The 12,713-nt window shown below is 33.9% G+C and overlaps 1 protein-coding gene and 1 pseudogene across 3 annotated transcripts; one reads left to right on the forward strand and one right to left on the reverse strand.

Annotated features, from left to right (window-relative positions):
- The first annotated feature begins 1,132 nt into the window (after window positions 1-1,132).
- On the forward strand, window positions 1,133-4,496 carry LOC140965559 (probable serine/threonine-protein kinase PBL7). Of its 3 annotated transcripts, XR_012173107.1 has the most exons (6): window positions 1,133-1,417; window positions 2,522-2,778; window positions 2,915-3,104; window positions 3,186-3,577; window positions 3,776-3,863; window positions 4,156-4,399. XR_012173107.1 is itself a non-coding variant. In XM_073425652.1 (5 exons), the coding sequence occupies exons 1-5, from the start codon at window positions 1,300-1,302 to the stop codon at window positions 4,444-4,446; spliced, it is 1,248 nt and encodes a 415-aa protein (XP_073281753.1). In that variant the 5' UTR covers window positions 1,133-1,299; the 3' UTR covers window positions 4,447-4,496. The 3 variants fall into 3 exon arrangements, 2 of the variants coding, with proteins under 2 accessions (XP_073281753.1, XP_073281754.1); XM_073425652.1 differs by lacking the exon at window positions 3,776-3,863 and having other exon boundaries at window positions 4,156-4,496; XM_073425653.1 differs by lacking the exons at window positions 1,133-1,417; window positions 3,776-3,863 and adding an exon at window positions 1,455-2,305 and having other exon boundaries at window positions 4,156-4,496.
- Window positions 4,497-6,025: 1,529 nt separating this feature from the next.
- LOC140965560 (probable LRR receptor-like serine/threonine-protein kinase At2g23950) lies at window positions 6,026-10,500 on the reverse strand (annotated as a pseudogene).
- Window positions 10,501-12,713: the final 2,213 nt, after the last annotated feature.

The raw sequence follows: 12,713 nt of genomic DNA on the forward strand, positions 1-12,713 counted from the left end.
AAAAAAATTAATATTATCCTTAACATATGGAATCTATCACAAAATGAAACTGATTCATGAATTGATTTCATGTGAAATATTTTTAACTCGACTTAATCTATGAAAAATATTAAAATATTATTTTTTTTATATAAAAATAATTATTTTTTATTGTAAATACGAATCAAGTCAACTCATCTCATAAGAGATTACTCATTTGTTATAGATCCTCTATATATATATATATATATTTATTAATGTTATTAAGAATCTCTATGATAGAGACAAAAATGGTGTCTTGGTCTGTTTTTGACTCTTCCAATTTATCTCTTATGTGATACCAATATTAAACTTTTATTTTTATTTTTTTTAATTTCAACAAATATTTTTTTATTTACTTTTAATTACAACAATTCAAATAACATTTTAGTCACTCGACAATTTGTCAAATTTCACGTTAGTCCATCGATAATAAAAAAAAACTATACACACACGTACCATGCACACCATGTGTGCATAGTAGCTAGTATCTTAGTAAATGTTTGATATACATGTGAATTAACTTGATCCCATTAAAATGTAAATTATTCTACATAATGATGGACAAGAAAGGGTGTAGAGCAACCACCTTGGTGCATATTATAGTATAATCACAAAAATATCGGATCTCTGATCTAGAAAATATCATAAACACATAATAAAATTTAAAAATAAAAAATTATCCTATATAAATTATTATTATAATTAATTACGAGATTTCATCAATTTATTTATGAAATTTTTAGACACAAAGTACTTAATAAATAAATATTATATACACAGCATGTGTACAAGATTATTTATTTATTTATAAATGTATTATTTATTTATTTATTAATTTATTATTATTATTATTATTATTATTATGGTGTGTTCACAAAATTATTACATTATCTTTATTATAAAATATCCAAAATTTATAACAAAACGTCATAAATTTAAAAATAAAATATTCGAGGAGTGGATGGTGTACTCAAAGACACCCTACTCCAGATGCATCAGAAAAAGTACCGAAAGTTGAAAGAAAAAGAGTTGCTTATTTATTTGTTGTTGTTATTATTATTATTATATATATATATTTATATTGATTGCTGTATTTACCATCACATCTGTCTTTGTTTCTCTACCTTAAACCTGTTGCCTTTTCAAATTCTCTCTTCCCATTCTCTGTAATCTCTTCTGTTTCATCTACAGCTCTGAGAGCAAGAAATATACACACAACATATACATACATATATAATTTTTATTGATTTATATTTGTGGGTGAAAGGTGGGGAAGACATGGGGTGTTTCCTTTGCTCCGGAGAATCATCGATGGACCGGAAAATGGAGAGAAAGAACAAGAATAACATTAACGATGATCGGTGTCGAAAGACTGATCATTCGCAGCAGCCGCAAGGTACACGTGATCAAATAAATATATGAAATAAAATCTAGATTTCTGCATCATATATTATATTTTAATCGTGGGATTTCGATAAAGTTTCTTTTTTAACTTCTCTTCGAGAACTTCTGGGGTTTTCTACGTGGGTTTTCGGAGAAATATTTGTTTCATTCCCTTTTGGGTTATGGATCGGTGAAGGGTTTGGTTTTCTTTGTTCCATTGTTATTTGTGAGCAGTGCAATTTACTTTTTCTTGATTTGCATGTCTACCTGTGTCATTCTATGGCAGCCATTCAATGCTATTGAATTGCATGCGCGTGTTCCTCATCTGTCTTTGGAATGAATTTATGAATTTACGCGTGTGAAAAAAAGGTCTTTTTAATGGTTTTTATGAATTCATATTTAAGTTTTGTGGCTGGTGGGTGTGGCTTCTATATTTCCTTGTTTCTTTAGTTTAATGTTATGAATTTTTGTTGATTGATCGTTGAAGGGTTTTAGAAAAGGTTGAATTTCGTTGCATTTTTGGGCCAAACCAGAAATATTGCTGACGAGATACGCAATCTATGCTATTAAACCATATGCACTACCCAATCTCAGGGAAAAAAAAGTAAAAATTGAATCTTTTGTTGGGAGGAGGGTGAAAATTATCTTATCTTATTAAAAACTAAAAAAATATATTTTCGGGTTGAGGGGCGATCGAGTAATGCAGCCTCCTCTATGTGTTTAGATTCATATATATAATTTAAGATATATAATTCTTTTGGAGAGTTTGTGTTTATTGCATCATCAATGGCATGAATCATCTTGTTTGTTGTGTGACTGTGTGTTGGAACAGAGCAAATAGTGATGCTTTTGACGTATTCCAAGGCATACTTTGGGAAAGTTCGATTTCATATTTGTTCTCGTTTGTTTCCACAATTTTGTCCTTTATTATTTATATTTTATAATAATATAATAGCATAGTGGTTGTGTTTATCCACTACTCCTTCATGTTGGAATTAATTCTGTAGCTAATTATCTTTATTTCTTCTTTTCTTTATGTATCTTTTCTTTTTGTAGTTTATAATTGGACGTCATTCTCGTAATACTGTTCTTTTTCCTTTTGGTTTATGTTCTTTAGATACGCGCAAAACTAGTCCACGTGATAAAATTGTGAAAGAGGATTCAAAGGTTGTAAATCATTCTGACATAGAACACACGGTGGAGGTGTCTGATGCCAGTAATAGTTCTTGCGATGGAGAGACGAAAGACGTCAAAGCAAGGAAATTTACATTTTCTGATCTTGTAGCCGCTACGCAGAATTTCAAAGATGAATATTTCCTTGGTGAGGGGGGATTCGGAAAAGTTTATAAAGGTCATTTGCAGGACACTGATGAGGTCAGTTGTGGTGTTGATGCGTTTATCGAGCTTTCTTATGACATAGTCGATATGTTTGTTATTGACTTCTTTTTTGTTTGAAGATTTTAGTACAAGTTTAGATTGTGGAGCTGAATAATTTGGTGGTATCATGCAGATTGTGGCGATCAAACAACTTGATCGAAACGGATGCCAAGGGATTCGGGAATTTGTGGTAGAAGTTCTAACATTAGGTACAGCTGACCACCCGAATCTCGTCAAGTTAGTTGGATACTGTGCTGAAGGAGATCAGAGGCTATTGGTGTACGAGTACATGTCGCATGGTTCCTTGGAGGACCATCTACATGGTATGTCTCAGCCAAGTGCCATGTGTCAATTTCATATATAGTTTGTGGCTAGTATTTCACTTATGACAGTTACTTTCACAGACCTTCGCCCTAATGTAAAACAGCTAGATTGGAACACTAGAATGAAGATAGCAGCTGGTGCGGCAAAAGGCTTAGAGTATTTGCACGACAAGATGAAACCGCCCATCATATATCGTGATTTGAAGTGTTCCAACATTTTGCTCGGGGATGGATATCATCCCAAACTATCGGATTTTGGATTGGCAAAAGTCGGCCCTTCTGGAGATCAGACGCATGTTTCGACCAGAGTGATGGGCACATATGGATACTGTGCACCTGATTATGCAATGACTGGCCAACTGACATTCAAGTCCGATATTTATAGTTTTGGTGTTTGTCTTCTAGAGATCATTACGGGCAGAAGGGCCATTGACAACAGAAGATGTGCTTCAGAGCAAAATCTGGTCTCATGGGTGGGTACCTTTGATTTCTACTTCTACATACTCAAATTCTTGTTCTTCTGACGGTATAGGGAGAACATTTGTTGATTTCTCTGTAGTAATCTTCTTTCAAACGATTAATAACTATACCACACACATCGTCATTGATCAGCATAGCAGATGTAGTGTTATTTCTCTTTTAGAATGAATTTTTCCTTTGCCTTAGATCAGATGGTTTCATGACTCCTGATTTGCCCCTTTTCGAGTTCATGCCAGCCTATATGGATCCAAAAAGAAGAGTACAAGACCAATCTGTTAGGTATCCAAAGCTCCACCACTGATTCTTTCAATCTGAAGTAGCTTATTTTAATCTTATTCTAACATTTATGGTGAAGTCAAAAGATCAATAAGCTTTCTGAGAACAAGGAGTTGATTTGTTGATATCAGAAATCCTAGGAGAAGTTTTATCATAGGCGCAACATTTTCTTCAATTAGAAATCATTTTATGTCATGTGATGACTAAATTGTTTAATCCCATAGTAGTATGTGAAGGAATACTTCCTGTAGGAATGAAAATATCTTTTTATGGGTACATTCTTGTTTCTCTGCAGGCCAAACCATTATTCAAGGACCGCAAAAAATTCCATCAAATGGCTGATCCAGCACTCGAAGGTCAATATCCCGTTAGAGGCTTATACCAGGCTCTTGCAATCGCTGCGATGTGCGTCCAAGAACAGCCTAACATGCGTCCTCTCATAGCTGATATTGTTATAGCATTGAACTACCTTGCTTCCCAGATATACGATCCCAACATCCATCCAATCCAAACTCCCGGAAAGAGCCCTGCTTCGCGCAAAGTCAAGAAAGAAGAGGAACGTAGACACCCCCGCTTAATAAGTTGAATGTTTTTCGCTCCTCAAATGTAAATGAAAGTTGAGGTAAAAAAGAAAGAGAGATAAAACAAAAGATAGAGCCTTTTTTATGTGGAAGAATTTTAAGCAATTGATACTTTTTTAGTGCTGCTGGAAAATGCTTGAAGAAACTTGTTTCGTGTGGGATGTGAGTTGCGTGAGGTTCTGTTATTGCACCCATATTACTGGGACCGCCTAGAGCTACTAATTCTATTTTGGCTCAAGTTTTGTACCGAAATAAAGTTATTTTCTCATTTTCTGCATCAAACATAAAACTCTTGTTTAATCTGTATTTCGAACTTTAAGCATTAATATATTTACAATCTTCTTACCATATTATTTACAGTAATTATTAAGTTGCATCAAATATCTATTTTTAGCGAGCAACCATCTCTAGCTATAAAGTTGCCTGGTGCAAGATGGAAGGAGAAATCCAGAGGTTCTCACTTCTCACGGGGGAGGAAGCAAGCTCAATCCAACATACCTTCGTGTCGGACCAAAAGAAAAGTATCAAAAGAAATCAGAGCTTCTGCTTCGTCCACTGCTGCTATCGCGGAAGCATATCCAAGAATAGGGAAGCATATCCAAGAATAGGATATCACACGTTAATAATTTATTTAAATTATATTAACTATTGATTAAATAAGTAAAATAATAAATTTTAAATTATTTTTAAAATTATTAACACAAATGCAAAATAAAAAAACAATTTCTAAATTTTTTTTTTTAAATATAACCTTGGTCAACGACTTTTTTTAACCTGAAATTTGTTTGATGACTTCCTTATTTGCCTAAAAAACACATATAGTACCACCACATATGGGACAACGTGGAAACAGTGTGTAGAACCTATCAACACATGATGGAAAGTGTTGGGCAACGTTTAGAAAATCGACGAGATTGCGGATGGCGTTCGGCTGCAGCAACAAATCGGATGCCACTGGGGGAGGGACTCTAAAGCACATTGATATAAATCTGTGATCAATGTTTTGTGAAATCGATACACTGTACTCTATCAATAAACTGTTCAGTTGGCCACAAGTTGTTTATGCATTTGCATGACAGACTTTAAATTAGCAGAATGAGTAAAGAACAGTAAATTCTCCTAATGTAACTTTGCTTTTACAAAATTTCTTGAGGTAATATTGGATGTAAATACAACTAAAATGTCTCACTCTGGTACATTTACAGATGAAGCTAGAAACCTGGCCAATGGTGAATATTTGTGACCTTTTATCCTTGAATGAAGCTTCATAGAGTCTCTGCGGTTACCTTTGGCAGTGAATTAAATACTTCTACTTTCTATCTTCCTATTAGTGAAACTTTCTATCTATTTTCGATCTAGGAAAATGTTTAATATAGTTTATAAACTATTTTAAACTTGTAGAATTGGAAAATTAAAATGAAAACGTTTCCATGAGTTACAACAATGATCATACTAGTGATAGTTGGAAAGCAATTTCTATAATAAGAAATGTCATCTGAATTATCTTCAAAAAGTTTAGTAGTACCATTGTTAAGTTTTAGTTAACCAACAATCGTTTGATTTAGAAAATTGTTTTCGGTAAAGTCAGTAACAAATCCATGCAACACCCCCATCAATTTGCTTGTAAACAAGAAAAAAAGATTTACTGAACACTAATTTTCTCTCCTGGAAATGAATGAAACGAGAATTTACTTATTTATTTTGATTTTATTCTTTCAACTTTCCCATTCCTCAGTCACCTTGGACCTGAAAGCTCCATGCAATGAGCATCATAGTCATTATCCATGGTCAGTGTCGTACCAAACACGCTCGACTGATTGTGATCAACGTCCTCTTTTCCAGGGGAAGACATTGATCGTGACTTCCTGTTCTCGCGTGAAAAATTTGTAGCAGTATTGACGTAATTATGCACGGCTGCCCACTTTTCGGCGAGGCCATCACCTTCCAGCATTCGGACAACATCAGACATTTTGGGACGATGGGCAGGCAGGTTTTGAGTACAGAGTAGAGCCACTTGTAACATCTCCCCTACCTCAATCCTGTCAAAGTTAATTCCCAATTCTCGGTCCACCAATAACTCCACTTTCTTTTCTTGTTGTATCTGCTTAACCTGCATTCAAACGATGAGTTGAAGACGATTAGTGAACAAGCAAATAGGTATTTATTAATGCCATCACAGCAAATGAAGCACATATATTTCATTATGTTTTCTTTAACCTCGTCCAACCTATCATATTTGTGCAATGTAAGAACCGGCAAATGTAATGCTAAGGATACACACACCCATTCGAGCACAGCTCCTTTCTGGTTCGCCGATTTTCCAAACTCAAGTGCTCTCATTCCAGTAATTAGTTCTAACAGGAGAATTCCAAATCCAAAGACATCAGTTTTCTCGGACGACTGACCAGTTGAGAGGTATTCCGGTGCAATATGACCGACTGTACCACGAACAGCGGTGGTTACATGAGATTCAGCATGATCAAGTAGTTTAGCAAGGCCAAAGTCACCAACAACAGCCTCAAAGAAGTCGTCTAACAGCACATTGGCAGCCTTAACGTCCCTATGGATTATCTTTGGATCACATTGCTCATGCAGATATAGAAGGCCCCTTGCAGCACCAATCGCAATGCACTTTCTGGTGTTCCAATCTAGAGCCGGCTTCCCTGCAGTTATCATATAAAAGCTCTTGATTACAAATATGAATGAATTTCGTAGAACTATGGAGCCACATTTTCACAGTCAAAGTAAAATAAACACAAGCCTTTCTAGGGCCATAGCTTGATAACTCGGTCGTTCATTTCACAGTTTTTATAAGTTTAAGGGCAATAAGCACTTAAAAAAAAAGATCATCAAAATGTATCCATTTTATTCATGCTAGTTACCCAAAACTTTCTAATATTAGGTTTGATATCATACAGAACGTTTTGAATAGATTGAGAAGTATATTCCGATCATAAGAAATTCCAGGATTTGCTATCCTCAAATTTCAGTCAATCCGCCGTGTAGATTTAGGCATATCATGTCATAATTGTGCGATATTACCAAAATTGTGTGGCATCAAGAAAATTATCAGATGAATTATATTGATTTTTGGGTAACTCTCATAGGAAATACTCAAGTGCTGACATTACAATTGCATAACAAAGCACAAAAAGAACCAGAAAGATTCTTTGTTATCTTGAAGCATATCAAATGCAGTTGAAATGGGCCCTGTTCCTAACTCACATGGGCTAAAGTTGGAAGTGACTTCAATCCCAACTGATACTGAGGTCCACCACAAGTTCATTGGTGACATGATTTATGCATTGCTTTCTACCTAATAACGATTTGGTCAAGTGGTAGTGACACAGTCTATAACTGACAAAAGCTGTGATGTCTTTTAAATTACATGTAATATGCACAGTTGGCTCCCTAGCAACTTCTCAATAATTATTAATATAAATCACTGGAAGAGTCAACAGCAAAAGACTAAAATATAATTCGAAAAATCAAAAGGAAAGGTTACCACCTCTAAGCCTTGCCGCCACACTGCCATTAGACATGTAAGGATACACAAGAAGCCTTTCATTAGGTGTGGCACAGTATCCAATAATGCGAAGCAAATTCCGGTGAACAGCTAGGCTGATCATCTCTAATTCAGTCCTAAACTGTGATTCTCCGGTGGTTCCTGTCAGATCTTTCAGTCGCTTCACCGCCACCAGCGTCCCATCTGCCAACTTTCCCCTGTAAACGTTGCCAAATCCTCCTGTGCCAAGAATGTTCTTCGAACTGTAATTGTCTGTAGCGTGCTGGAGTTCCTTAAATGTGAAGCATCTAAGATTTCCAAGACTTGTAAGATCCTCTTCTTGAACGTCTAATGATAGAATATATTATCGATTAGATATTAGAAACATGAGTGAAGACAATATATTACTATACTTGGGTGAAATCAACTACCTGTAGAGTTTAAAATGGATTGCGTTCTCTTCGCGTTTCTTTTCCAAACGAGAAATCCTAGCGCAACGACTAAGATTAATACAAAGCTGAGGCTCAGTCCAAGTGCAATTAATAGTTTCATGGAACTCGGCCGGCCTGGATTTATGCAAGGAAAATAAATTACAGTTGTAAAAAGAAAACAAAATATTTTTATCCACTGCTCTACCCCGCGCTGAAGAGAAGAAGTCGTATCGACTTGGAAAATGGAAAGATTTACAGTTGTAAAAAGAAACAAAATATTCTTGGATAAAAACATGAATGCATATAGAATTAATAATTTACCAGATGATGGATCCATGGTAAACGAAAGAGAGCTAGCCAAGATTGATCCAGAACATTTTTCACTGGAGTGACTCCCACAAATTAAAGGGTTACCCAATATGCTGCAACATAAATCATTACAACAAAAAAATGACAAAACATAAACAATTATTTTTCATGCATTAAGAATGATTATATATAGTCTGAAATGCAGTTTTAGGAANCATGATAAACAACAAAAACAAAATGTGGAATTTAAATAAGATAGAGTGCTCATACTCACAAGAAAGTAAGTTGGGGTAGACTGGCTAAAACCAGAGGAAGATCCCCACTCAAGCAATTGTTATTGAACCTCCTATACATTACAAGACAAATTACGACCATAAGGCAGACCAAATAGGGTTATAGAAAGGGATGTAAGTCAAGGGTGAACTACCCAGGGTGATTAGAGATAATCAACTATCTGTTCAAACATACGTGGAAGAGTTTTCACGTAAATTTGTGTGAGATATTTTTATTAATTTTCTTTTAAATTTTCGATTCTTCTTCCTCACAAAAAGAACCCGGGTAAGTATAAAAGCAGGGGGGGCACAGCGAATGGCCTTCAACTCAAAATATCACCATTCTCCCAATCAAATCTATCTAAAAAGTGTTTACCATATAATTCTAAATAGAAAATTCTAGCAAGAATACTGGGGAAGAATTACACTCACAGATACTGGAGATGATTCAAGGAACCCAATGACTTAGGAATATGACCAGAAAACTTGTTACTAGAGAGATCCAATGTTTGAAGACTGGAAAGATGGCCTAATTCTTCTGGAATATGCCCAGAAATATTATTATTTTGCAAGAGTCTGCAGATAGAAACGTGAAAATTTCAGAACCAAGCCACACTAAAAGGCTTATTCACGATTAAGAATTACCACGTGTGAAAAGTTTCAACAATTTGCTTACACTTGTTTGAGGTTTGTGAGGTTTGCTATCTTCCCTGACAAAGAACCTGATAAACCTTGGCTAGGAGCTCCCCTGCACAAAATTCATTCACAATTCTAAACAAGAAGACAGTTGCAGGCAAATGTTTCTTTTTTCTTTACACGGCAGTGAATTCAAAACATATAAACACACATAAATACACACACACACACACACACACATATATATATATACCACTTATTAATCAAAATTCAAAAGTATCTAAAAAGCAAAAAACAAGAATACTCACAAAGCAGTGACAAGATTATCAGAATTACAAGTGATCATAGACCAGCTACAAGGGTCAACAGAATCCTCATCCCAGTTGCTCAGAACTCCGCGAGGATCATCCAAACTTTCCTTTATACCAATCAAAGCTTCCACTGAAACCCAGAAAGCATCCCAAAGAATCAGTTTCAGTAAGCTAAAAATAATTTTTATTTATTTATTTTTACATTTCAAGATTCCCTTAATATCATTGCAGCATTGGAGTCTACGTACATACCTTCAGGATTGCGAGCTTGAAATGAAAGTGCTGTAAAGAAGAAACACGCGAGAAGACAGAGAAAAACGAGACATTTTCTGGGAATACGAGGCATGATTTCAAGAAACCATGAAGCAAGAAACAGCACAGAGAGCTGAGAAAATTTGTAACTTGACTAAAGAAAGACCATGTATTTAGTATGTTAGAACACTACTAATTACTTGTTTTTCTTTGTTTCCTTCCTTTTTCTCTCTCACTGTCACCCATATAACTTTATTCAAAGCAACAATCTTTTACTCTATTGAACTGCCCTCTTTTTTGAGTATTTTTAGTCTTTAGACCCTCTTTTTCATCTTTTGAACGAGGGGGGTTGGGCGTCGAGGGAAAAAGTTTATTCTCCCACACACTGTGTGTGTTGATGCTTTGTGTTGTGATTCTGTACTGCAAAGGGTCCCTGCAGGGGAGGGGTGCGGTGCAGCTGCAGGTGCTTTGTTTTTCCTTCGATTTGCTATGCTTATTTCATTAATGTTTACTTCAAAAATTCGTGGGTTCCCTTCTTTTCCTTGATTAGAGTTTTGCTTACATTTAGTTATGAATATCGTATAATCCATTTATAAACTAATTTATTTTATATTTAAACGATTAATTGAGAATTGAATGTGGGAAATTAAAGGAAGTTGGAGAAAGTTTGTGGAAATATATAAGAATATCGAGACATTATATTTTAACGAACTTAACTTTTAATATGTTCCTAAATTAAACTTCTCACTCTTTTTTCCCCCCAAACTTTGTTTTTTGTGAAATGCGTGGCTTTTAAAAAAAGCTAATGAATTCCCGTACAAAAAAATAAAGTAACTACATTTGTCCCTTTTTTTTTTTTTTTAAAAAAAAAGGATGATCAGATATTTAGAATCTGAATTCTGAATGCATATATTCTATGTAACTTTTTTCATTTCTCCAACCAACCCATCCAATGAATCAGCGTGCTTCGAAATTTTAAACAAGGATATACTTTAGATGAACAAATATTTGTGTGTATGTTGAAGTTAGATGCTACCTATACGTGTATTATCACAAGATATATTTAATGGTGACGATTTATCAATATATACGAGTTCTACTAATTTTTCAATTGTTAGTTGTCTCACATCGGTCGGATAAAATACATGAGAGTTGTATATATGGGCTTGGACAATATTACTCATCCCCTCTTGAGCTAGCTTTTGGGATTGAGTTAGGTTCAAGTCCCAATCTTATAATCAATGAAGTCCATACTTAATATTGATAAATCTTCGTACCTAAACGCATCTCCCTGCGATGCGAAAGAGATCGAACCAAAGACAGTAGAACAAGTTAAAGTAACGATAATGAGAGTGTAGAAGCTCAGAATTTGAGAGTGACATAAAATTAAAGGTAAATTTCAAAATACCTCTGCCAATGTTTCAATTAAAATTCAGTATCTAGCAATTATTTTTTAGAAATCAGTACCTGACAAATCTATACATTTAGTTTTAACTACCCATAAAGCAAACTTTACATTTTTACCCTTTATTATTTAAATAAATATATTATTTTATCCACAAAAATTATATCATTTTTCTCCGTTTAAAATATAATTTTAACAAAATATTGTTTCTCAATTATCATTGAATAAAAGTAAATACTTATTTTGACATACAAAGTACATATTATGGGGTTTCAGATACTTGATTTCGCTCTTTGAATATTTCAAATATATAAGAAAATATTATATTTTCGAGCATTCACCATAAATTCAGTCATTGTTGGTCCTTTCATGAAAAATGCATTAGGATGACTTATTCATGTCATTTTATTTTTTTAAAAAAACGTAGGTCATTACTCAACATGAAATAAGATTAAGTATTTATTTTGACCAAAAAAATACCTATTTTGGAGTTCTAAATGCTTGATTTTACTATTTGAATACTACAAATGTGTAAGAAAATACTGGATCTTCGAGCTATCACAATAAATTCAATAATTGTTGGTATTTTCATTGAAAATGCATTAAGATCTTATTCATGTCATCTAATTTTTGAAAAAACACAGTTTCTCACTCATTGTTGAATTAGAAAAATTACTTATTTTGATCGATAAAATACCTATTTTCAGGATCCAAATATTTGATTTGGCTATTTGAATATTTCAAATGTGTAAGAAAATACTTAAGTTTCAAGTAATATTAAGTGACTTTTGATTGTGTCATTTGTGAAGTTAAAATGTGATACTTAAATTGGTACACAGAGTATCTAATTAGAATATATAAATACATGATTTTACCCCGTAAATACTCATATCCAATTATTTGAGGATGCCAAAATATAATTTGAAGTTAATATTAAGTGACACCGATGATGATATTCGTGAAGCAAAAATGTGATACTTAAATTAATACAAATAATACATAATTCGAGTTCACAAACACTTGATTTTACCTTTTAAATACTCAAATTCGATTGAGTATGTCAAAATATATAATTTGAAGATAACATTGAATATTTTTTGATGATGAGATTTGTGAATAAAAAACGTGCTACCTAAATTGGTACAAATAGT

The sequence above is a fragment of the Primulina huaijiensis genome, unplaced genomic scaffold (genome assembly GCF_012295235.1).
Source record: "Primulina huaijiensis isolate GDHJ02 unplaced genomic scaffold, ASM1229523v2 scaffold10763, whole genome shotgun sequence".
Classification (NCBI taxonomy): Eukaryota; Viridiplantae; Streptophyta; class Magnoliopsida; order Lamiales; family Gesneriaceae; genus Primulina; species Primulina huaijiensis.